Source organism: Pipistrellus kuhlii, unplaced genomic scaffold (assembly GCF_014108245.1).
Source record: "Pipistrellus kuhlii isolate mPipKuh1 unplaced genomic scaffold, mPipKuh1.p scaffold_m20_p_4, whole genome shotgun sequence".
In the NCBI taxonomy this organism is placed as follows: domain Eukaryota; kingdom Metazoa; phylum Chordata; class Mammalia; order Chiroptera; family Vespertilionidae; genus Pipistrellus; species Pipistrellus kuhlii.
The window spans coordinates 33045866-33070866 of NW_023425540.1; the positions used below are offsets into that span (position 1 = coordinate 33045866).

The 25001-nt window shown below is 38.1% G+C and overlaps 1 protein-coding gene across 3 annotated transcripts; it reads right to left on the reverse strand.

Moving 5' to 3' along the window:
* Positions 1–24007, reverse strand: LOC118703865 (survival motor neuron protein). 3 transcript variants are annotated; one of them, XM_045571531.1, is made up of 11 exons: positions 23852–24007; positions 19855–19926; positions 17209–17331; positions 15643–15843; positions 14066–14215; positions 12555–12626; positions 11314–11418; positions 9626–9736; positions 8046–8096; positions 2195–2219; positions 1–330 (listed from the first exon to the last, which is right to left on the reverse strand). In XM_045571531.1, the coding sequence occupies exons 1-9, from the start codon at positions 23927–23929 to the stop codon at positions 8049–8051; spliced, it is 960 nt and encodes a 319-aa protein (XP_045427487.1). In that variant the 5' UTR covers positions 23930–24007; the 3' UTR covers positions 1–330; positions 2195–2219; positions 8046–8048. The 3 variants fall into 3 exon arrangements, with proteins under 3 accessions (XP_045427487.1, XP_036267055.1, XP_036267056.1); XM_036411162.2 differs by lacking the exon at positions 12555–12626; XM_036411163.2 differs by lacking the exons at positions 11314–11418; positions 12555–12626.
* Positions 24008–25001: the final 994 nt, after the last annotated feature.

Genomic DNA, 25001 nt, shown 5'->3' on the forward strand with positions numbered 1-25001 from the left:
TTAAAAAATATTTATCATTTATTTTTAAAGGCATCAGTAAAAAGCTTAACATACTAAGAAAGTTACAATATACAAATGTGTTGACAGATTGACTTTTCTGCACTATATGTGACCTTGAGTTTCTTTTAATTACTCACATTTCCATTGTTCAGTTATTCAAACTGGTTATTCCCTACAAATACCTGGCTGGTTACTTAAGCACAAGTCACATACAACAAAAGTAAATTTAGAAGATTGTGCCATTCAACCAAGTGCTCATGAAGAAAAGATGAAACTGTTCACATCGACCAGGGCATATCAAACACCCTTCTCCTTGGGAGAGAGCTGCACCTTAATTTGAAAGAAAAAAAGCCTAGATATAATTATGAAACTTAAAAACCCGTTTTCTTATAAAATCATAAAGGAGAGAGGAAATGGAAAGCAATACACTCATCAAAGTAAATAAAACTAGAATAAATATATGCAAATACTAATTTCTATCTTTATGGAATAAATAGACTAATTGTGAAATTCATTTGGAAGAGTAAATGGGAATGAATATATATATATATATATATATATATATATATATATATATATTTTTTTTTTTTTACATTATAAAACAATGATCAAAATCATGTGTAAGAAACAATTTGGGGTTGCTGTACTTGAATTCTCATTGAAATTACTAACAGTTATTTATCACATCTCTTTATGCTCCTGTATACTGTCTGTAAAATGAGTTAAAAGGAAATACAGGTGACTCTTTAAAGTCACCACAAACATGGAATTTATAAATACAAAGCCATCACTCCTAGAAAAAATACTGGGCTAAGTTCCTGCAAGTCTCTGATAACATTTTAATCAATCGATAAATAACCTTGTTTTTTGTGTTTCCATTGAAACACATTATTAATAAATAATATTGATGCATTAACACTGAACTCACGGCCAACAGCACTATTTCTCATGCCCAGAATGAAGCTTAACTAACATGTATATGTATTTTCGCTGCAAGGCACATCAGAGTTCTTACACTTGGGAAACACTAGATAACCCTTCTGCATAATGCTTGAGGAACATTTTAAAGCATGAAATCAAAAGGCACAAAAATGTAGCACTAAGATTGTGAAAAGGACACATATATACTATGAGTACTGAAACAAGAGAACAGCATTGCTCAGTGTCAGCTGAGAACATCTATGTCAGGTGTTCTCAGGACTCAAATTTTTCACCTTTCTGCGCCTGTCCATGAATTATAGCAAAAGTGCCTCAAATACTGATAAATTTTAGCAAGTAGGCAAATTTGCAAATCCAGAATCTATGAATAAGGAGGATTTACAGTAGATAAAACTTTATAAGCAAAATTTGAAAGAGCAAATATAAATATTTAAAATGTAATAGGGGAATAATATATAGACACAGGAAAAAAATGAAACAAAACAGAAAATCCAAAAGCCATAAAGAAGGAATGAATCTGACTATAAGAAAATAAAATAGTATGACTACATAAAAAGCAAACATTGCTATCAAAATGAAAACTGCTATTACTATGAGCAAAGTCAAGCAAGATGACAAACTAGTTGTAGAAAAAAGTACCTACAACTCATATCACAAAGGATGGTTACCATTACAAAGAATTCTTGCAAATCAAAAGGAAAAACATATCCAAGTTGAAAAGTGTGTAAAAGTAATGTTCATCAAGTTTTCAGAAAAAATACATAGCTCTCAAACACATAAAAAGGTGCTAAACTTCACAATAAAATAATTATAAATAAAATAAGACAATCATTTTCAACTATTAGATTGACAAAGACCTAAAGGTTTGATAAATTACTGGATTGGCTGTGGGAAACAGGAAGTCTCAAACAATGTTGATGGGAATATAAATTAACACAATTTCTACTGAGAGCATTTTAACAAAAATTGATTAAAATTATAAATGCATATCCTCTTCAATCCCAGAAGTTCTATTATTTAGATAATTTTAGAAATGTACTCATCTACAAAAAGAATTGTATAAAAGAATGACTATATATTAAACAGCAAATGATTGCAAACAGCCAAAACTTCCATGCATAAGAATTCAATTAAATAAGCATGATATATTTATACATAATATCCTGCAGTTATTTAAAACAAAAGTTATATACACTGATATGGAATACATATACATCTAAATATAAACAAGAAATAATGAGGAAAAAGCACTTACTTCTTAAGGAATACTGTATAATTACCTATAAAAATAAAAAATTAAAAGTTTAAAACATTGATACATCTTATCACATATATTTTAATCACGTGTTATTTTTTATGGTCAATAAATGCTCACAGCACAAAAATACAAAAGGGTACACTGTGAAGTCTCCCTCATATGGCTTTGTCTTCTCCTCTCCAAAGGTAACTAAAGTATCACTCTGAGATGATCATCAATGCATATACATGTACATAAATATATGGTTACACAAATAGCAGGCAGTATGATATACATAGCTCTGTGTCTTATTTTCATTTAAGTATATCTTCCTGTCAAGAATGCTACATATAACAAGCAACAATGTAGTTAAAAGGATTACAAGAATAAATTGAATATTAGTTCAAATTTTAAAACATTTTTTATAAAAAAGAGTAACAACGAAGAATAATTCTTGAACTATAACAAGTAGATACTCTTAACAATTAGACAGGTATGAAGAAATGAGGGCATTATTAACTAGTTTATTCTTTTGAGGAAGCACTATGACAACATATGATGATCTATAGAACTATTTAGAATTTGAAGACCAAACTTAAAAATTAATCAATACACAAAATAATTCTACAAAACAGTGGGAAAGAAAAAAAAAAAAAAGCCAAACTGGTTTGCTCAGTGGATAGAGCATTGGCCTGGTGATTAAAGGGTCCCGGGCCTGATTCCAATCAAGGGCATATACCTTGGCTGCAGGAGGTAACCAATCAACGTGTCTCTCTCTCATTGGTGTTTTTCTTTGTCTACCCTCTTCCTTCTACTTTTTAAAAATCAATGGAAAAATATCCTCAGGTGATTATTATTTTTAAAAAAGAAAAAAGCTAAAAGTAGATTATTGCCATATATGTATATAATAATCCCAAATGTGATATACTGATCCTACATACTTGAGAGATATAGAGGTAATGTTGTTTAGTACATTTTTTTAAACCACCACAAATACAATAGACCAGTGATTTTTGCGACATTTTGCTGCAAGAATTTTTAAAACATTCAACACCTGACTAGTCAAGAGCACTGACCTCTTTTCCTTAGATGATAATAAATAATAATAATAATAAATCACATCAGCTAACATAATAGCCATCTACTGTGAATGAATAAAAGTTATATCTATTTTGTCAGATCAGCAAAAAATACATTTTTTGATGTGTTTCAAAATTTTAGTAATTAAGTGTTCCACAAGATGGAAAATATTGAAAATTGCTGCAATACTAAACTTCCAGAAAACATGCAACAATTGAAAATTCATCGTTTAAAAATAATAGGAATAGCTGGTAGTGTACTTGTTTTCCTGCCAGATTATAAAACTCGGCACAATATACAGGTTGGGGCAAAAGTAGGTTTACAGTTGTTTGTATAGAAAATAATATAAGAATAAACTTCTGCATTTCACAATGGTACACCTAGTTTTGAACTACCGTGTATGACACAACTGTTTTCAGGCACTGGACAATACAGTGTACTGTATTGAACTTGATAAAGGGAAACAAATACGGTGAACTTCACTTTCACCTCTTTTTTGGCTGGACACAATTTTCAAACTGCAGCATGGAAAGAGAAACTTGAGTCAAGAGTATTGCTCTTCTTAGGTGGAAGAAATAGATTGTAGTTTGGGTCTTGGAATAAGGCAGCTGGAATTTGAAGAGGCAAGTCTAAAGAGTGATTTGAAGAGAAGGACCTCCAGAAACTTGTATAGAATTTCCATTTAGGTCCTTGACCAAATCCTAAATTATGTATACATAGGACAAAATTCCACAAAGCCTGGAAAAAACAGTTGCTGGTGTGGAGATGGTAGGGGACTGAGAGCTGAGGAGAGAATTCAGAGTTCCATCATTTGCTGTGTGGCCCACAGCAAGTCATTCACCTCTATGAGCCTTTCTCATCTGTGTAAAATGGAAATAATTATAATATCTAACTTGATTGTGCTATATGGATTAAATGAAATATCTACATCTAGCACACCCAGTAGTGATTAAAAAAAAAAAGAAGCTAATATTAGAGAAAAATTTCACATAGCAGTTTCTAGATTCCTGTACAATAAAAACACAAATTAATAGATACCTGAGAGTACTGAAACCAAGATTTATAAAATAAGATTTTTTTTACTCTTAACCAGAAGTCTTTATGTAAACACAAAGATTCAATAATACTCAGATATACTGTTTCACCTCTGTCTTTTGCCTGGAAACCAAGAACTTGTTTTATTTAAAATGGGCTATAGCTCAATTCACAATTATATACCATTTTAAAATGTGCAAGGTCAAGTTATATCACACATTAACTAGAAATGAAAAAAATCAAAATTTCAAATCTCAAAAATTTGTTTATCCAAAAGCTATTCCAATTTTTGAATCTTCAAAATGTAACATATATTCCCTTACAATTAACTTTCAAAACCATTAATTTACTTGTAGAATTTGTTATAAAGAAAAGTCTTCTTTAAAGCTAACAAAAAGCAGTGTTTATATTTAATTTTTCATGATGGGTGAAAGATTTGATCTGAAAACAACTTGGAAATCTTTCCTCCATTTACCATTTCTCTCTTTTTGTATATTCCCTCCATCCTATGCTCTTTAAGCAAAAAACTGTGCCAGATATTATATAGACATAAAGAATGAGATGTAGTGCTTTGCCTCTAATGACAGAGGAATGACAAATATATAAACATAAAGATAACATAATGAGGAAAGATATGTAATAGAAACAAGTAGAGAGCAGATTCAAAGAGGGAAAATTATACAAATGGCATTAGGAACAGAGGTAAGGCATTTGAGCTACCTTGGGCCTTGAAATATACAATGCTTCTGGCTTTATATACAATACTTTCTGTATAGAAAACTTTAACCCATTTTATCCCCTACCTAATTTTTCTCTTCATCCTTTTAGACTTGGCTCAATAACCTAGCTAAAGAAGAACGTCAATGAAATGAAAAATGACTTCAATCAAAGAATGAAATATAGGTAATTATCATTTATTTTTAATTCTATATTAATTTTATTGTTGAAATTACTACAGATGTTCCTCCTCTTTACCTCCGAGTAATTTTACTTTCAAATGTGACTTATGAAATTTAAAAAATACCCGTCCAAGAAATGCAACTCCCATTTTGAAAACCAAAAAGAAAACATGGTTTTCAAAATTTGCTTTTTTAATCACTACTGGGTGTGCTAGATGTAGATATTTCAAGGCAACATGAAAACATCTACCAAAAGTCATAATAATATCCACAACTTTTATCAAATAGCCACAACACGGAAGTTTACCTTAAGGCTATAAGAGAGTAGAATCAAATCACTACACATAAGGAAGAACTTACTGCAGCATTATCCAGAATGCTAAATTGAAGGAACAGTGTCATAACCTATTGACAGCCTCCATTCCTGGTAGGGGGCATGCAGGAGGCAGTGGATTGATGTGTCACTCTCACATCAATGTTTCTCTCTCTCCCTCTCCCTTCTTTTCTAAAAGTCAATATAAATTCTTAAAAAATAAAAAAGGTGATGTTGGCCCTGACTGGGTAGCTCACTTTGTGAGGGCACAGTCCCAATATGCCAAGGTTGTGGGTTCAATCTTGAGGGCACATCGAAGAACCAATTAATGAATGCATAAATGGTTGGAACAACAAATCAGTATTTTGGTCTTTTTCAATTAAATAAATAAAAATGTAAAAAAAATGTAATGTTAAGTATGCGCGCGCGCGCGCGCGCGTGCGCGCGCACACACACACACACACACACACACACACACACACACGAAATAATGGCATCCACATCAAAATTGTAAAATAATATGTGAAAAAAATACAGCCCTAGTGGTTTGGTTCAATGGATAGAACAACAGCCTGTGAACTGAAGGGCTCCAGGTTCAATTCCAGTCAAAGGTATATGCTGGGTTGTGGACTTGATCCCCAGTAAGGGGTGTGCAGAAGGCAGCCGATCAGTGATTCTCTCCCATCATTGATGTTTCTCGCTCTCCTCTCTGAAATCAATAAAAATATATTTTTAAAGGTGCATCTGGCTGTCTGACCAGAAGGAAGCAGTTTTACCACTGACTGTAAGGATCTCTTTATTGAAAAGTATGTTATTCTTTTTTAAAATATATTTTTATTGATTTCAGAGAGGAGAGTGAGAAACATCAATGATGAGAATCACTGGTTGGCTGCCTCCCGCATGCCCCCTACTGGGGATCAAGCCTACAACCCGGGCACATGTCGTCAACCAAAATCAGTCTGCAGACCAGTGCTCTGTCTGCAGAACCAAACTGGCTAGGACAAGTAGGTTTTTCTTTCCACACCACCTACCAACAAGTATTTGATGAGATGATAGATATCTTGGTATCATCATAATTCTAGAGGGGATATAGATAAAGCTCTTATCAAATATCGGGTCTAGTAATAATTAATGTCGTTTTTAAACATTCGTTTAAAATCTTGCTTGGTGTTGACTTGTATTGACATAACCTTCAAACACGTGGTATCTACAGAACGTGTGAAGTGCAATTAACAAGTTTTGCTTGAAAAAGTTTGTGTTTGGTTTGGTTTTTGTTGCAAAACTAGGGCTAAGAAGATGGCGGATGAAGAGCATATTCGGCACTGCATGCTTTACGAGTTCCAATTAGGAAGAAAAGCAAGTGAGGCTGCAAAAAACATCTGTAGTGCTCTTGGTCAAGATGCAGTTAGCGCCAGAAAATGCCAGCGTTGGTTTGAGAAATTTCGCGAGGGAAATTTTTCATTAGATGACAAGAGTGGTCGAGGCCGTGTGTCCAATTTTGATCAAGAAGCTCTTCAAGCTCTTTTGGTGCAAAATCCTCAAATTACCCAACAAGAGCTTGCGACAACTTTAAATTGTTCACAAAAAAACAATTTCCAATCAATTGCGTGCACTTGGCAAAGTCCAAAAGTTTGGAAAATGGGTTCCTCATGAGTTGACCACCAACAACCGTAATCAAAGAGTCACAATTTGCAGTTCGCTCCTCTCTCGTCAAAACCGTTTGCCGTTTTTAGAGCAAATTGTTACCGGAGATGAAGAATGGGTGCTGTATGTTAATTTGAAAAGGCGGCCTCAATGGTTGGACAAAAATGAGGCTCCGCAGCCCACGCCAAAACCTGACTTGCATGCGAAAAAAGTGATGTTGTGTGTTTGGTGGAATTTTAAAGGAATTCTTCATTATGAACTTTTACCATCTATTATAACCAAACCATTACAAGTGCAGTGTATAGTGCCCAATTGGAAAGGTTAGCCCAAGCTTGAAGAGAAAATGAACTACCCGCGCTGATTAATCGGAAGGGCGTAATTCTTCACCACGATAACGCACGACCGCATACTGCAAGAATCACTGCTGAAAAACTGCGCCAGTTGGAATGGGAAGTTCTCCCTCAACCTGCATATTCTCCTGATATTGCCCCTTCCGATTACCATTTGTTTCGTTCTTTGCAAAACTTTCTTCTTGGAAAAAAATTTAATAATGAAGAATGCCTCAAAAATGCATGACCGAATTTTTTGCATCAAAATCACAAGAATTTTACAACAGAGGGATTAAAATGCTTCCTGAGCGTTGGGCACAAGTAGTAGAAAACAACAGCAACTATATTGTTGATTAAATTTTGTTGTATTGTTTAAATAAATTCGATTTAAAAAAGTATTAGAAAACGACATTAATTATTACTAGACCTAATAGCTTTGGCATCAAATGTCTTCAACGTTGTTTTATATTAACGTTTCCAGATTTTAACAATTTCATATTTTAAAAATGTTTTCCACAAACTTTAAAAATTTCACAAAAGATTGTCTTCTATAATAATGGCATACTTACTCCTTAATTAAAATGTGAGCACCTTCCTTCTTTTTGATTTTGTTTGAAACCCTGTAAGAAAAATTAAAAAATTTAAAAGAATAGTATACAGATATGAATAAACATTTTGTTTCATATAAGACATTTTACTAATCTATTTAACAAAATGATATTGAAAAATAAGTTTATAGCCTTCTAATGCTCTTTAAAAGTGATCAGAGCCATGGCCAGTATGGGTCAGTAGAGTACCTGCCCTTGATCCAAAGTTGGTTTGATTTCTAATCAAGGGCACATACCTGGGTTGCAGGTTCAATCCCTGGCCCTGGTTAGGGTGCATGTGTGTGTGTGTGTGTGTGGAAGGTAACTAGTCAATGTGTCTCTCTCACATCAATGTTTCTCTTCCCCTGACCCTTTGATTCCACTCTCTAAAAAATCTATGGAAAAAATATCCTCAGATGAGGATTAACCAAATTCCTCTGCCTAAAACAGAAAGAATAATGAGACTGAAAAATAATTTAGAAAGTGTGTCATCAAATTAGAAAATGTATAATCAAAAATAATGTAATAACATAAAAGATTTAAAAATATCCTTTATAATAAAAGCCTAATATGCAAACTGACCATCACTCCAACACATAAGATGGCTGCCCCCATGTGGTCAAAGATGGCCACCCCCATGTGGATACAAGATGGCCACCACAAGATGGCCAGCAGGAGAGAGCAGTTCTGAGAGATCAGGCCTGCAGGAGAGGGCAGTTGGGAGGGACCAGGCCTGCAAGGGAGGGCAGTTGGGGGCAACCAGGCCAGCAGGGGAGGGCAGTTGGGGATGACCAGGCCTGAAAGGGAGGGCAGTAGTGGGGGATCAGGCCTGTAGGGGAGGACAGTTGGGGGCAATCAGGCCTTCAGGGGAGGGCAATTGGGGGGGGGGGGATCAGGCCTTTTGGGGAGGACAGTTAGGGGGGACAAGGCATGCAGGGGAGGGCAGTTAGGGGTGTCTGGGCCAGCAAGGGAGGGCAGTTGGGAGCAATCAGTCTGGCAGCGGAGCAGTTAGGTATCAATCAGGCTGGCAGGGCAGTTGTTAGGGGGTGATCAGGCTGGCACGCAAGTGGTTGGGAACCAGCAGTCCTGGATAGTGAGAGGGTAGTTGGACATCCCTCGAGGGGTCCCAGATTGGAAAGGGTGCAGGCTGGGATGAGGGACACTCCACTCTGTGCACGAATTTCATGCACCAGACATCTAGTATATATATTTAGATATATTTTTACTGATTTCAGAGGAAGAGAGAGAGAGAAACATCAATGATGAGGGAAAATTATTGATCGCTGCATGCCCCCCATTGTGACTGAGCCCAAAACCCAGGCATGTGCCCTGACCAGGAGCAACACTGGCTGGGCACATGAAAGATTTTTAACTGCACTATAATTACATTAAATGGAGACAATAAAAGAGTAATTTAAGCCTGAGGCAAATAGTTGCATTTTTTAAACTTTAAGGTAGTTTTAAACCCTTAGGATCTAATTTAACAAATTACCTTTTTAGTCACAAACATAATTAAGTCATAACCACAAAATGTCGGGAAAAAATGTTGAATGATTACTTACCATATAGTAACCAGTGTGATAGCCACTCATGTACCAAGAGATTAACATACTTCCCAAAGCATCAGCATCGTCAAGAGAATCTGGACATGTTGGAGGAGGTGGGGGAATTATCTGGAAATGAAGAAAAATATACTTTAAAGTTAGTAAACAAAAATGTGAAGTCTGGAGACTCATTTTATGGAGATAGTGCTGGATGTTAACTTTATCTTTCCCTAAATTCCATGTTATCTATTAAAAATTTTAAAAATCTGACATTTGAAGAAAGTCAACCAGTAACAACAACAAAATTAAATTGAACAACAATAAAAAAACAATAGGTCACATAAAATGTTTAAACATCTTGATTTGATTAGATGTATTTTTCTGGTCCTTTATTAAACTATGGGTAAAATACCAAGCATAAATACTTTGATGGTTTTCCTTTAAAAAACACCCCAGAGTATTGAAATAAAGGTGTTGGGTGAACATCTGCACTGTCCCTACCCCAACACACACAACTGGCCAAAAAGTGTCTAGGCTACTGTTGTTATCTAAAAGTTTACCAGTAGATATCCAAATAGTCTAGTTGACCACAAGCAAACATCCAAGTACACCTGGAAAGGAGACACATAAATCCCTGTGTGCAGTAAACAAATTCTTCCAAACAGGAACTACCTCCCTATAGAATAAGGGATACAATTTCTACCAGGAAGGAAGCAGGCAATATAGGGCTATGAGCTGGGGCAATAAAAGGAATGAATCAGTCTGGTAGAGAAGGGCATTAAAAATTAAAAACAGACCTAACTGGTGTGGCTCAGTGGACAGAGCGTCAGCCTGAAGCTCTAATACATCTAAAAATACAATCAAATCAAGATGTTTAAACATTTTATGTGACTTATTGTTTTTTTTTATTGTTGTTCAATTTAATTTTATTGTTGTTACTGGTTGACTTCCTTCAAATGTCAGATTTTAAACCATCGAACAGAAGGGTCCCAAGTCGATTCTGGTCAAGGGCATGTACCTTGCTTATGGGCACATCTCCAGTAGGGGGGGTGTAGAAGGCAGCTGATCGATGTTTCCCTCTCATCAATGTCTCTAACTCTCTATCCCTCACCCTTTCTCTCTGGAAAAAATCAATAAAATATATTAAAAAATTTTTAAAAACAAACAAAAACCCATCCTGGCCAGATAGCTCTGTTGGTTGGAGCATCATTCCATACACTAAAAAAATGGTTGCAAACTTGCCCTAGCTGGTTTGGTTCAGTGAATAAGAGCGTTGGCCTGGGGACAGAGGGTCCTGGGTTTGATTCCAGTCAAGGGCACACGCCTGGGTAGTGGGCTCAGTCCCCAGTAGGAGACAGCCAATCAATAATTCTCTCTCATCACTGATGTTTTTATTTCTCTCCCTCTCTGAAACCAATAAAAGTATTTTTTAAGAAAAGGTTGCACACTTCATTTCTGGTCAAGATACATACCTAGGTTTCAGGTTTGATCCCTGGTCCAAGGATCAAAATCAAAATTGATGTTTCTCTCTCACATCTATGTTTCTTCTGTCTCACCCTCCCTCTCTCTTTCAAAATCATTAAATATATCTTCAGATGAGGATAAAAACAAAACAAAGCAAAACCCCCCTGAGGTTTGGTTCAAATTTTTACCCTTTAGAACCTATGTATAAAAGCAAAGTTCCATCTAAATTGTTTTGTACTTACTGGAGGTCCAGAAGGAAACGGAGGCAGCCAACATGACAGGAAGGGTGGTGGTGGTGGTGGTGGTGGAGGTGGTGGTGGTGGTGGGCCATTAAATTTTAGACCTGGCTGCAAAAGTATTTCAAAGAAAGATTAATTTACTAACTTCAATATGAAAAGAGGAAAAATATTTAATGTCAAAAGAATTTAAATAACAAGTAAAAGATTAAATAGGATTGCTTGTATCAAATGCGGAAGTCAAATAAACTCAATCTAGATTTTTCTGATTTCCTTTGTATAGAGATTCAGGGAGTAAAATTAAAGAAATAAAGTATTTTAATTACCTTATAAATCAAGAGGTAGTTTTTAGCAAGATATCTCAATCATAAAACAATATATCCAACAATTTCATTATGTAGATTGTATAATCATTTTTATTTATGTCCTTTCAGTAGTTACATATGCTAATTTAGAGCATATATTGTAAAAATTAGTAAATTCTCTCATTCAACAAGGAAAATCAGGCCCCTAAGATCAAAGAAGTATGATACACATTGATATATACAGATACACACATATATTGATTTGATCATTCTAGAAACTGTAATATTATGTAAATTTCAAGAAAAACCTGGCAAGCCTGGTTCAATGGTTAGAGCATCAGTCCACATGCCAGAGGGTCTCAGGCTTGATTTCTGGCCAAGGGCACGAACCTGCGATACCTGTCTCTCTCGCACATCAATGTCTTCCTCCCTCTCTCCCCACTGTTTTCCATTCTTTCTAAAAATCAATGGAAAAAATATTCTCATGCCTTAGGTGAGGATTAAAAATAAAGATCTTGAAGAAAATGTTAAGTAAAAGTTTTTTGGTTTTGTTTTTAAATATATTAAATTTATATTTTACAAAGAGGAAGGGAGAGGGATAAACAGTTAGAAACATCAACCAGGTGCCTCTTGCACCCCCCCCACTGGAGATGTGCCTGCAACCAAGGTACATGCCCTTGACTGGAATTGAACTTGGGACTCTTCTATCCACTGAGCCAAACCAGACAGGGCAGGAAAAGTTTTAATAAATCATACTTGATATCTTTATTTTTAAAATTATATCATTTCCTCAGTGCTATAACCTCCAAGGAAATCACTGTTTTATACAAAACAATGAGAAAGGGACATACTTGGGTTCTGCAATATAACCTAAAATAAATCTTTTTTAAAGTTGATTTGTTACTTATAACCAAAAGAAGCATAAAGGAAAACAATATTTACAATTACTCTAACAGTTTGGCAGCTCCTTAGGATGCCCTGTGGTAGATGTAAATACTGTACTCTCTTCCAATCCTATCGAATAAAAGAGAAACATGCAAATTGACCATACCTCCACTACGCCCACCAGCCAATTAGAGTGAGTATGCAAATTACCTAACTAAAGATGGCGGTGGCCAGAGCTGGAGGGAGCAGGATGCTTGGGTTGCCCCAGTGATGGAGGAAGCCAAGCTTCCTGCCAGCCCTGGCTGGTCCTGGCCTCTGCTCAAGGCTACAAAGTTTCAATTATAGTAGATAAATCAATCCCAGATACATGCTTCCAGCCAGCCCTGGCCTCCACTCAAGGAGGCACTGAGAAAAAAAGGAAGGGCTGGGAGGTAATCAGGCCAGGATGGGAAGACAGTTGTGGGCGATCAGGCTGGTGGGGGCAGAGCCCTTGGGGGATAAGCAGACTAACAGAGGGGCCAGTTGGAGGCGAGCAGGCCGTCAGTGGGGGTCAATTGGAGGTGATCAGGATAGTGGAGGGAGCAGTTTGGAGTGAGTAGGCCAGCAAGGGGGAGGGGGCAATTGGGGGTGAGCAGGCTGACAGGCAGAGTGGTTAGGGGCAATCAGGCAGGCAAGTGAGCAGCTGGAGTCAGCAGTCCTAGATTGTGAGAGGGATGTCCGACTGTCAGTTTAGGCCCGATTCCTGTAAACCAGCAGTAGGACATCCTTCGAGGGGTCCCAGATTGGAGAGGCACAGGCCAGGCTAAGGAACACCCTCCTCCCCTTGCACGAATTTCGAGCATTAGGCCACTAGTTTTTACATATTTTACAAAAGTGACTTGGGTAACTGAGGACAGTCAGCAGATAAAATATCAAACTTTCTAACTTAATTTCATTATATTAGTCTAATACCTAATACTCCATAAAAGTAGTTGGAAAAGCTTTTCATTATAAAGTATTCTGCATTACTATCATATTTTCTCTCTGAAGAATTCTCAAGTGTGTATTTATTAACACCTACCGAAAGCCACAAGTTTCATGGGAAAATCTACAATTCTCCTAATGGAAGGTTTGAATATTTGTTGAAATGTTTCAATATTATTAACTACTGGAGGCCTGGTGCACAAAATTTGTGCCAGGGGGACGGGGAGGCACGGTAGGGAAGATCCCTTAGCCCGGCCTTCACCCTCTCCAATCTGGGACTCCTTGGAGGATGTCCGACTGCTGAGATGTCCCTGCGGGATCAGGCCTAAACCAGCAGTCAGACATCTCTCGCGCAATCCAGGACCACTGGCCCCTAACCACTTGCCTAATCCCTAACTGCTCTCCCCTGCCAGCCTGATAGCCCCGAACTTCCCTCCCCTGCCTAATCCCTCTACTTGCTCTACCCTGCCAGCCTGATCACCCTTAACTGCCTTTGCCTCATTCTGCCACCATGGCTTTATCTAGAAGGATATCTGGTCTAATTAGCATATTACCCTTTTATTAATATAGATTTTCTGGGAAATCTTTTCTGGGTAAAAAATTACCTTTCCTGGACCCTGTCCTGATCTTGGCATGGGGGGTGGTGGAGGGAGAAAATAGTTCCATGGAGCAGCTCTTGACTTGATGTTATTTGGTTTGTTTCCATGAGACCTGGAGGAGTTCTCACTTTCATCTGTTGAAATTTGACTTTCATTCTTTAAAAAAGAAAAAATATACATATTGCTGTTATATAGGTTTCATTAAGAAAAATGTAATGCCTCAGTGGATCAAACTGACAAGCTGTTATATTAGGTCTAGTAATAATTAATGTCGTTTTCTAATACTTTTTTAAATCGAATTTATTTAAACAATACAACAAAATTTAATCAACAATATAGTTGCCGTTGTTTTCTACTACTTGTGCCCAACGCTCAGGAAGCATTTTAATCCCTCTGTTGTAAAATTCTTGTGATTTTGATGCAAAAAATTCGGTCAATGCATTTTTGAGGCATTCTTCATTATTAAATTTTTTTCCAAGAAGAAAGTTTTGCAAAGAACGAAACAAATGGTAATCGGAAGGGGCAATATCAGGAGAATATGCAGGTTGAGGGAGAACTTCCCATTCCAACTGGCGCAGTTTTTCAGCAGTGATTCTTGCAGTATGCGGTCGTGCGTTATCGTGGTGAAGAATTACGCCCTTCTGATTAATCAGTGCGGGTAGTTCATTTTCTCTTCAAGCTTGGGCTAACCTTTCCAATTGGGCACTATACACTGCACTTGTAATGGTTTGGTTATAATAGATGGTAAAAGTTCATAATGAAGACTTCCTTTAAAATTCCACCAAACACACATCACTTTTTTCGCATGCAAGTCAGGTTTTGGCGTGGGCTGCGGAGCCTCATTTTTGTCCAACCATTGAGGCCGCCTTTTCAAATTAACATACAGCACCCATTCTTCATCTCCGGTAACAATTTGCTCTAAAAACGGCAAACGGTTTTGACGAGAGAGGAGCGAACTGCAAATTGTGACTCTTTGATTACGGTTGTTGTCAGTCAACTCATGAGGAACCCATTTTCCAAACTTTTGGACTTTGCCAAGTGCACGCAATTGATTGGAAATTGTTTTTTGTGAACAATTTAAAGCTGTCGCAAGCTCTTGTTGGGTAATTTGAGGATTTTGCACCAAAAGAGCTTGAAGAGCTTCTTGATCAAAATTGGACACACGGCCTCGACCACTCTTGTCATCTAATGAAAAATTTCCCTCACGAAATTTCTCAAACCAACGCTGGCATTTTCTGGCGCTAACTGCATCTTGACCAAGAGCACTACAGATGTTTTTTGCAGCCTCACTTGCTTTTCTTCCTAATTGGAACTCGTAAAGCATGCAGTGCCGAATATGCTCTTCATCCGCCATCTTCTTAGCCCTAGTTTTGCAACAAAAACCAAACCAAACTTTTTCAAGCAAAACTTGTTAATTGCACTTCACACGTTCTGTAGATACCACGTGTTTGAAGGTTATGTCAATACAAGTCAATGCCAAGCAGGATTTTAAACGAATGTTTAAAAACGACATTAATTATTACTAGACCCGTTGTTTCTCATCTCGTCTCTACTTTCAAGAACTTTATTTTTTGTATCCTTACCTCTTGAGCATTCTGTTCTATATTACTAGCTACATCAGATGTTAGAGAAAGAAGATCAGACAGATTTTGCTCTTCTGTATTTCCATATCCAGTGTAAACTACAACACAGGTTTCTCTCTTAAAATCAACTGAAGCAATGGTAGCTGGGTAAATGCAGCCATCTTCTGACCAAATGGCCGAACATTTGTCACCAACTTTCCACTACAAAAACAAAAAAGATACACATAAATACATTTCTTTTATTTTTATTTATTTATTTATTAAAAAAATATATTTTATTGAGTTTTTTACAGAGAGGAAGGGAGAGAGATAGAGAGCTAGAAACGTCGATGAGAGAGAAACATTGACCAGCTGCCTCTTGCACACCCCCCACCGGGGATGTGCCCGCAACCAATGTACATGCCCTTGACAGGAATCGAACCCGGGACCTTTCAGTACGCAGACTGACACTCTACCACTGAGCCAAACCGGCTTCGGCTAAACACATTTCTTTTAAAGAGGGTAAACTATTTTCTTGTTTGGTTGGGGTAAAATCGGGGATGGAGGTAGTCTCCAGTTAACTGATCTGGAAGGCAGAATGAAACACTGAAAAAGACTTGGAGCCCAAAACACATAAATGTGAATTCCAACATAAATATAATCCTGTCATATAATATAAATTCTGCCATTTTTATAATCATGGGCAAGTTTTTTAATCTCTTTGAGTATTTATTTTCCTCATCTGTTAAGTGGACGTAATATAACCTACCTCAACTCATTTATTTGTTACGAAGAATAGAAAGGAGGGAATGTGTAAAGTGTTCAGCTCCTCTGGGCTGACACACAGCAAATGCTTAAAAAATATTCTGAGTATTAATAGGTTTAGGATTTTTGGGGGGAAGAAAGGATAGCCACCTCTCAGTTTAAAAAGTAAAACACTGCCAATTCAGTTTAGGGCCCTCAGGCATTCCTCTCAAACAGCACTGCCTTCCACCCTCTCCTTCCCATAGAAACTGAACATTGCCCTGAATTTACCGTATTTTTTGGACCATAAGACGCACTTTCCCCCCCCCGCAGAAGTGGGGGGAAAAAGTCCCTGCGTCTTATGGTCCAAATATAGCCTACACATATACTTTAAAAAAAAAGTTTTTTTACTTGCCCGGCTCTGTGTGGTCTCTGTGTGCTTGCCCGGCTCTAAAATGGTTCTAAATGCTGCTGTTTACTTTACAGGGTTGATTACATGTGTTTATGACTGTGATGTTGGGTTTTAATGCACATAAAATATTTTAGGACACTATTTGTTTCAGAATCTTTTTTTCTTCATTTCCCTTCTCTAAAAACTGGTGCGTCTTATGGTCCGGAGCGTTTTATGGTCCGAAAAATACGGTAGTATTAATCAGTTCCACCTAAGTCCTTATACTTTGACAGGCATGTTCCTAAACAATAGAAAGTTTAAGAAATGTTATAATTACATGCCAATGGAAAACACTGCACTAATCACTTAAGTTAAAGCTATTTTACACTCTATTTAATAAGCATGGTATGAAGAAAATCTCTGAAGTTAAATCTCAATATTTAAAAAATAACCTGCTTTGAGGGAGTGGTGGTGTTCTTTTTTTGGCTTTTCTTCTTCTTCTTAGCAGCTTTTCTTTTAGGGGTGCCTTTTGGTTTATTTGAAGCTTCAGAAATGTCACCATTCTTTAGAGCATGCTATGAAAATAAGAATAGAAATGTGCATGTTACAAAATGATACAGAAAAAAAATCACAATTCAGTTATTATAAACCCCACACAGCCTCTACTTGCTATTTCCACCATCTCATATGCTACAGGCATCATATATCTAATAATCAGCTCTAAAAACCCCTTTGTCAGCAAAGGAACTTGCTTAGAGAACAGAGGCCCCCAGCACACTGCCCTAGCTGAGCCCCTAACAGAAGGCAGCACTAAACATGTGAGTGAACCATCATGAAAGTAGATTCCTCACTCCCAAGTGAGCCACTCCAGCTGATACCATGTGGACAGATCGTGACAGATGATCTGTTAACTGTTAAGATTCATGAGCAGCCGGGATCGGTTTGGCTCAATGGATAGAGCGTCGGCTTGGGGACTGAAGGGTCCCGGGTTCGATTCCGGTCAAGGGCATGTACCTTGATTGCAGGCATATCCCCAGTGGGGGGTGTGCAAGAGGCAGCTGATCGATGACTCTCTCTCATCGATGTTTCTAACTCTCTATCTCTCTCCCTTCCTCTCTGTATAAAAATCAATAAAATATATTAAAAAAAAAAAAAAAAAAAAAAAAAGATTCATGAGCAGCCTAGGCGGGTAGCTCAGTTGGTTAGTGTCATCCCGATACACCAAGGTTGTAGGCTCAATTACCAGTCAGGGCACACGAATAAGCAACAAAAAAATGCATAAATAAGTGGAGCAACAGATAGATGTTTCTCCTGCTTCTCTAAAAATCAATAAATTAAAGATTCATAAAGAAATATTTTTTTTAGGAGAACAAAAAACACCCATTTAATAAGTCTCCTCACTCTCAACCTTTTTGTAACATTAGAAGCTATTGATCATTTTTATTTTTTATATGCATGACAGTTTGGAAGACATAGCAATGTAGGGCCCCAATTTAGGGCTTTTATTTCTCCTCTGATCAAATCTTAAACTTGGGCAATCCCAACAAAATTTGGCCATCCTTCTTTACCTGATTATGATCATCTACTATTCCTATTATTTCAATAATAAGCACTATGCAAACAAACTTTTAAAACTATTATCTTTCTTTGACCTTTCTCCTTAGCTCAATCCAACATTTCCTATTACCAATTTCTTATCTTGCATTTATCTCAAACTCAACACAACTAGAAGTAAACTATTTTTTCCTGAACTCAGTTCCTTTCCTCTACTCAGAGTACTTCCCTCTGCAATATTATCTACCCAAACCCACATCGAGCCCCATTTTAATTTTCATATATTTTTATTGATTTCAGAGAGGAATGAAGAGGGAAAGAGAGAAAGAAATATCAATGATGAGAGAGAATCATTAATTGGCTACCTCTTGCAAGCTCCCTATTGGGGATCGAGCCTGCAACCTGGGCCCTGGTTCACAGGTCTAAGCTCAACCACTGAGCTACCGCCATTGGCTTTGAGCCTCATTTTAATCTGCACTTTACAGAACTAACATGGTAACCAGAAGTTAATGTACTTTTAGTCTAAGTGCATACTGAAAAGCATGCTATTGACAAATTTAGAATTCAGCTTCAAGGATGACACAGAAGTTTGATCTTTCTACCTTATGGTACAGGAATGACTACATGAAGGAAGTGGAGTCTATACTTGGTGTTCTGTATGAGCCTATGCTATGCCTGAACTAAGAGGGCTCACATATGGTGCTCAATAAGACCAAATACCTCAGACTGTGAGTCAAATAATGATGTTGGACAACTGTGTAAATGTTTTATGTAGGCCACAAAAACAGACTACACTCCCCAAAGGACTATATATTCCAACCACCAGAAACACCTGACTTGGAACCCAACTAATTGGATTTGGGGGAGATTAAGTTAATTTAACATATGTAAAGCAGTTTAATAAGTGCCTAAAACAGCCGAAACCAGTTTGGCTCAGTGGCAGAGCGTCGGTCTGCGGACTGAAAGGTCCCGGGTTCGATTCTGGTCAAGGGCATGTACCTTGGTTACAGGCACATCCCCGGTAGGGGGTGTGCAAGAGGCAGCTGGTCGATGTCTCTCTCTCATCGACGTTTCTAGCTCTCTTATCTCTCCCTTCCTCTCTGTAAAAAATCAATAAAATATATTTTTTTAAAAAGTGCCTAAAACACTGTATACACTCTACAATTATTAATTACTACTGCACTACTGCTATTTATCACCATTATTTCAATAAAGCTTATTAAATGTTTAAAAATTAAAACTCAAACTATCCTTCCACTAATCTGAATTAGATGACTTCCATACGTTTATACAATGAAACACATTAAAAGCAACCAATATTTAAAATTCTAGTTAAATCTCCTCTCTTAAAAGGTTCAAATATAAATAGGCTACCTACCAATTTCTAAAGGAAAATATCTAACTTAACTAACCAATGTTATCTTTTAAGCTTCAAAATTAGAACTAAATAATACATACTTTAATACTTTACTGTAAATGTTATCAATTAATTTTTCCCAAGTGACTAACATGAGGATCTAAACAAAAATGTAAACATTTCATACCTTAAATGAAGCCACAGCTTTATCGTATGCTTTTATTAGTGCTGTATCATCCCAAATGTCAGAATCATCACTCTGGGAAGGATAAAGAATAAAAACAATTCATGTTTGGATGGATTTCATTAAAAAAGTATTCCAAGAGCAACTTAAACTAAACATAAAATTAAACTAAAAAATGGGTACTTTAAATCCTAACTATAACCACAAGAAACCTACCTGCTTAGAGATTTTGCATCATTATCCCCAAAGCGAAACATATGTAAATGTTCTAAGAGGTATGCCATGAAGTGAATGCTCTACAATTTAATCCCTATCTACCAACCGTAAGTAGATGTGGTCAAGAATAACTCAAATTTCAATCTCGTCTAAGAGCAGATAAATGGTGTAGTTTGGCCAGCCAGGTAGATAAAGGGCATAGTTTTAGTGGGGAAAAATATGATATTAAATAATCTGGAAAAGACCTAAAACTTATTTCTATTTTTGAATTTAAATTTAATGAGTACCTAGAACTTAAACTTAATTCAATAAAAAAAATGTTTTTGAGCACCCACTACCTACTAAGCATTCATCATTGAGAAGTATATAAAATTATGCTGCCTGCTCCCAAGACAGATGTTCTAATCAGTGATTTAAAACACAAAACAGCGGAAACCGGTTTGGCTCAGTGGATAGAGCGTCGGCCTGCGGACTGAAGGGTCCCAGGTTCGATTCCAGTGAAGGGCATGTACCTTGGTTGCGGGCACATTCCCAGTGGAGGGTGTACAAGAGGCAGCTGGTCGATGATTTTCTCTCATCGATGTTTCTAACTCTCTATCCTTCTCTCTTCCTCTCTGTAAAAAATCAATAAATATATTAAAAAAAATACAAAACAAAAAAGAATGTAAAACAAATATAATAAAATACTGAAATGTGAAGTACAAACATGTTTTAAATGGAAAGAAATGGATTTTCTGCAGTCCAAGATGAAGATACAGAAGATTCTTAATTCACCTCCTCCCACCAACACAATAAATCTACAGTTGTCTCAAACAATTTCCTCTGAAAAAAATCTAAAAATTAGTTGAGCAACTCCTACACATTGGGCAAATGAAAACAAAACAAAACACATGCCAATAACAATATCTAAGCAGGTAGGTTTATCTCACTATAAACCTCAGCCCTGTGGCAGCAACCCATAATTAAGAGGAAACTCAAGGCCAGAAGCTCCATCCACTGAGCAAAACCAGCTAGGGCTCAAAAACACTGTTAAGAGACTGAAAAACCAAGCTACACATTGGGATAAAAAATTTGCGAATTACCTATCTGATAAAGGTTTTATATATGGAGCATATATGAAGAACTCTCAAATCTCAACAAAAACAAAGCAAACAAACCAATTCAAAAATGGGCAAAACAGCCCAAACCGGTTTGGCTCAGTGGATAGAGCCTTGGCCTGTGGACTGAAAGGTCCCAGGTTCGATTCCAGTAGAGGGCATGTACCTTGGTTGCAGGGCACATCCCCAATAGGGGGTGTGCAGGAGGCAACTGGTGGATGATTCTCTCTCATTGATGTTTCTAACTCTATCCCTCTCTCTTCCTCTCTGTAAAAAAATCAATAAAATATTTTTTAAAAAATGGACAAAACATCTGAACAGACACTTTGCCAAAGAAGACATGGATGGCAAATAAACACATAAAATGATGACCAATATCAACAGTCATCAGAGAAATGCTAATTAAAACCACAAGATGCTACCACACATTAGAATGTTTAAAATTAGCATAAGGCTGACCATACCAAGTGTTAGCAATGATGTGAAGCAAATGAAATGTTCATACATTGCTAGTTGAAATGTACAACCACTTTGAAAAGTTTGTTAGTTTCTTAGAGTTAAAATAATGAATGGCCCAGGTATTTACACAAGAGAAATGAAAGCATATGTTCACATAGTCTTCTAAGTTAGTAGTCATGGCAGGTCTACTGTAACAGCCCCAAACTGAAAACAACGCAATACTCATGAACAGTGAATTAATAAATATAGAATAAACATTAGAAAATGCAAGCTAACCTATGGTGACAGAAAGTGAATCAGGAGTTGTCTGGCGACAGGAGAGGATGGATGATAGAGAACTATAAAGGGGCCTAAGGAAATTCAAACCATCCCAACACAGAGATCACATATAGAAGCCCTCAGGCTATAAGAAAAGATATGGCCAGCCAATCCCGAGCTGCAGGGACTCGGCTATTGTAGCTACAGTTACTATGTGGATGCAACCACATGAAAGATCTCAAGGGGAAATACCCATCAAGGCCTTCACAAATTCCTAACACACAGAAACTATGAGAAATAATATAAAGATTATTTTCAAGCTACTAAATTTTGAGTAATTTGTGACACAGCAACCAAAACAGACTAGGGCTGCCATTATTATTTGTTTCTCGGTCATTACCAGTAGCCAAGGTTTCTAAAGTTATTCCTCATGTTCTGCCATCTTCTACTACTTCTCAATTACTAACACTTCCACTGTGTGCTTTTGAGTAACCAACAAACTTTCTACCCTCCTTAACCTCTTCTCTGAATATTTTCTTCATCTTGCTGTAACTAAAATCTGGCTTTCTCTGGGGATGCCACTTTCCTTGTAGACATCTCAAATAAAATGTTTTCTCCTTCATATCCCTGAAATCACTATACCAAAGGTGGGGAAGAAATCTCCCTTGCTCCTCACTTCCACTTCCAGATTATTCTCCTTCCTTCCTCACTAAAATCCCTAGCTTTAAAAATCCTGTCAACAGAGTTTACTGTCTACTATCCTCTTTTTGCAATTGTCTACAGCCATCTTGGGTCATACCTCCTCATTCTCAGCGATTTGTATCCCAGCATACACTCCAACACTACTCATCATAATTCATATATATATTTACTTATTCATATTTACTTATTTCAGAGATATTTCCTTATTCCAACACTTATCCAATCTCCTAGAGGCCTACTCTCTACCCTCTCTGCTCAAACCTCCAAAATCTGCCCTGTCCTCACTCCTAGCTGATACTTCTTTTACTGACAGAACAGCAACAATCCAAAGAAAAGTTTCAGTCTCCCACCAGATCTGTACCTATATAACTGTCACCACATTAACTGTCAATATTCCCACGCCAAATCCATCCCCTCTTACCCACGCTGAAACACTACTTCAGCAGTTCTCTCTCCTGCATCCTCAATATTCCCCTCCTTTCCGTATCTTTCTTATCAGCCCATAAACATATTGAAACCTGTTCCTACCATCATAAAAACAAAACAAACCATAACACAGGAAAACAATAATCCTCTTTATCCCGCTTCCCCCTCAATCTACTGGCCAATTTCTATACTTTCTATTTAGAATAAAACTCCCTGAACTATTTGCCTTGAATTTCTCTTCTCTCACTCCTGGACTCACCACCAATCAGATCTCATCGCCACTGTTTTACTCAAAATGAATTTTTGATCTTCACTTTTATAAACCTGCTCTACTTTCAGTCTTTCTCATCCGTAAAGGCAACTAACTCCATTATTTCAACCGTTCAGGACAATCTTGAAGTTATCCTTGACTTTTTCTCTCTCAAATCTCCACTACTGAATCCATAGGCGACACCTGTTGCCTTTGGTTTCAAAATGTACCTAAAATCCAAGTACTCTGCTAACATCCTGATCTACGTCTGGATCATTTGAATAGACTCCTACCTGGTCCCCCCGCTTCGCCCTGGCCTGCCTCCACTCACAGCCCCCAGTCAGGATGGACCAACCAAAGTCCGATCAAGTAAAGGTAGGGCCTTGGCTCAAAGCCATCAAGGCGCCCAAGCTGAGCAGGGAAGGAGCTGGTTCCCAAATGGGAAAATATGTAGAAACGTTTAGGCGGACCCCCAGTCCCGCAGTAAACGGACCGGCCGGGTCCTGCCCCGCGGCCGGGGAAGCAGCGCGGGGGCCGGCCCTGGGAGCCCGCACGGGGCGCCTGCGGGAAGCGGAGCCGGCCGCGCCCTCACCTGGCCGGCGCCGCGCCGAAACAGCACCGAGTCCTCCGGCTCCGGGACGCCGCCGCCGCCTCCTCCCCCCATCGCCATGGCCGGGATGCCGCGGGTGCGCGGCGTGGGTGCGTGCCGCGGAGAATGACCACTTCCGCCGCGGGGGCCTCTGGGAGCGGAAGAGTACGGTGGCCCGGGGACCACCGGCGGCCTGGAGCGCCCCGCGCCCCTCTCCCAGGGGTCTCCATCTTTCTTGTTTTGTTCTGTAGTCTCTCAATTCTTCGATGTCGCTTTTTGATATCTTCGTAGATTCTACCAGGGTGTTTTTGAAGAGTACATTTTCTTTAAGATTGGTGCTCACTGCAGTGGCTGGAGTGGCTCGGATGGTCTGGAGCAGCCTCCCATTCACCAAAAGGCTGCTGTATGGGGGGCACAGACCTAGTTGGGGGTTGATTACCCTCCTAAGAGCGCGTATGGAAGGCAACCACATAGATGTTTCTCTTACATTAGTGTTTCTCTCTTTCTAAAACCAGTAGTTCTCAGGTGAGATTTTTTTTTTAAGTGTTCATTGCAGGTGATTTAGGAAATATGAGTAAACCAGTACAGTAAAAATCACTCGCCCCAGCTCGTTTGGCTCGGTGAATAGAGCATTGGTCTGCGGACTGAAGGGTCCCAGGTTCGATTGGGGGGAAGGAGGGGAACGTGCATGACCAGTTGGGTGTGCGGGGAATCGATGACTCTCATCATTGATGTTTTTCTCTCCCTCTTCCTTCCTCTCTGAAATCAATAAAAATGTTTAAAAAAATAAAAATCACTCCATAGGTAACCGATAATACATTTTTTTAAAGTGCTTTAACGAGTGTTAGCCTTCCTCTGGCTGGTTTGGCTCAGTGCCTGCGGACCAAAGGACCCTGGGTTTGATCCAGTCAAGGGCATGTACTTGGGTTGCAGGCTCCTCCCCTGCCAGGGCCCTGGTCAGGACACTAGCAGGAGGCAACCAAGCAATGCGTCTCTCTCACATTGATGTTTGTCTCTGTATATTTTCCTCTCTCTTCCACTCTCCCTAAAAATCAATGGAAAAATATTTTCGGGTGAGGGTTAAAAAAAATAAATAAAGAGTGCCAGCCTTGGCTGGGTGTCTCTTTTGGTTAGAGCATTATATTGATGAGTC

Excerpts from the sequence above, each read along its gene's own strand:
- LOC118703865 (XM_045571531.1), bottom strand. The coding sequence starts at position 23,929 with ATGGCGATGGGGGGAGGAGGCGGCGGCGGCGTCCCGGAGCCGGAGGAC. Across the intron at positions 17,332-19,854 it reads AAGCTGTGGCTTCATTTAAG|CATGCTCTAAAGAATGGTGA; the intron begins GTATGAAATGTT and ends TTATTTTCATAG. Across the intron at positions 15,844-17,208 it reads CCACCACTCCCTCAAAGCAG|TGGAAAGTTGGTGACAAATG; the intron begins GTTATTTTTTAA and ends TTGTTTTTGTAG.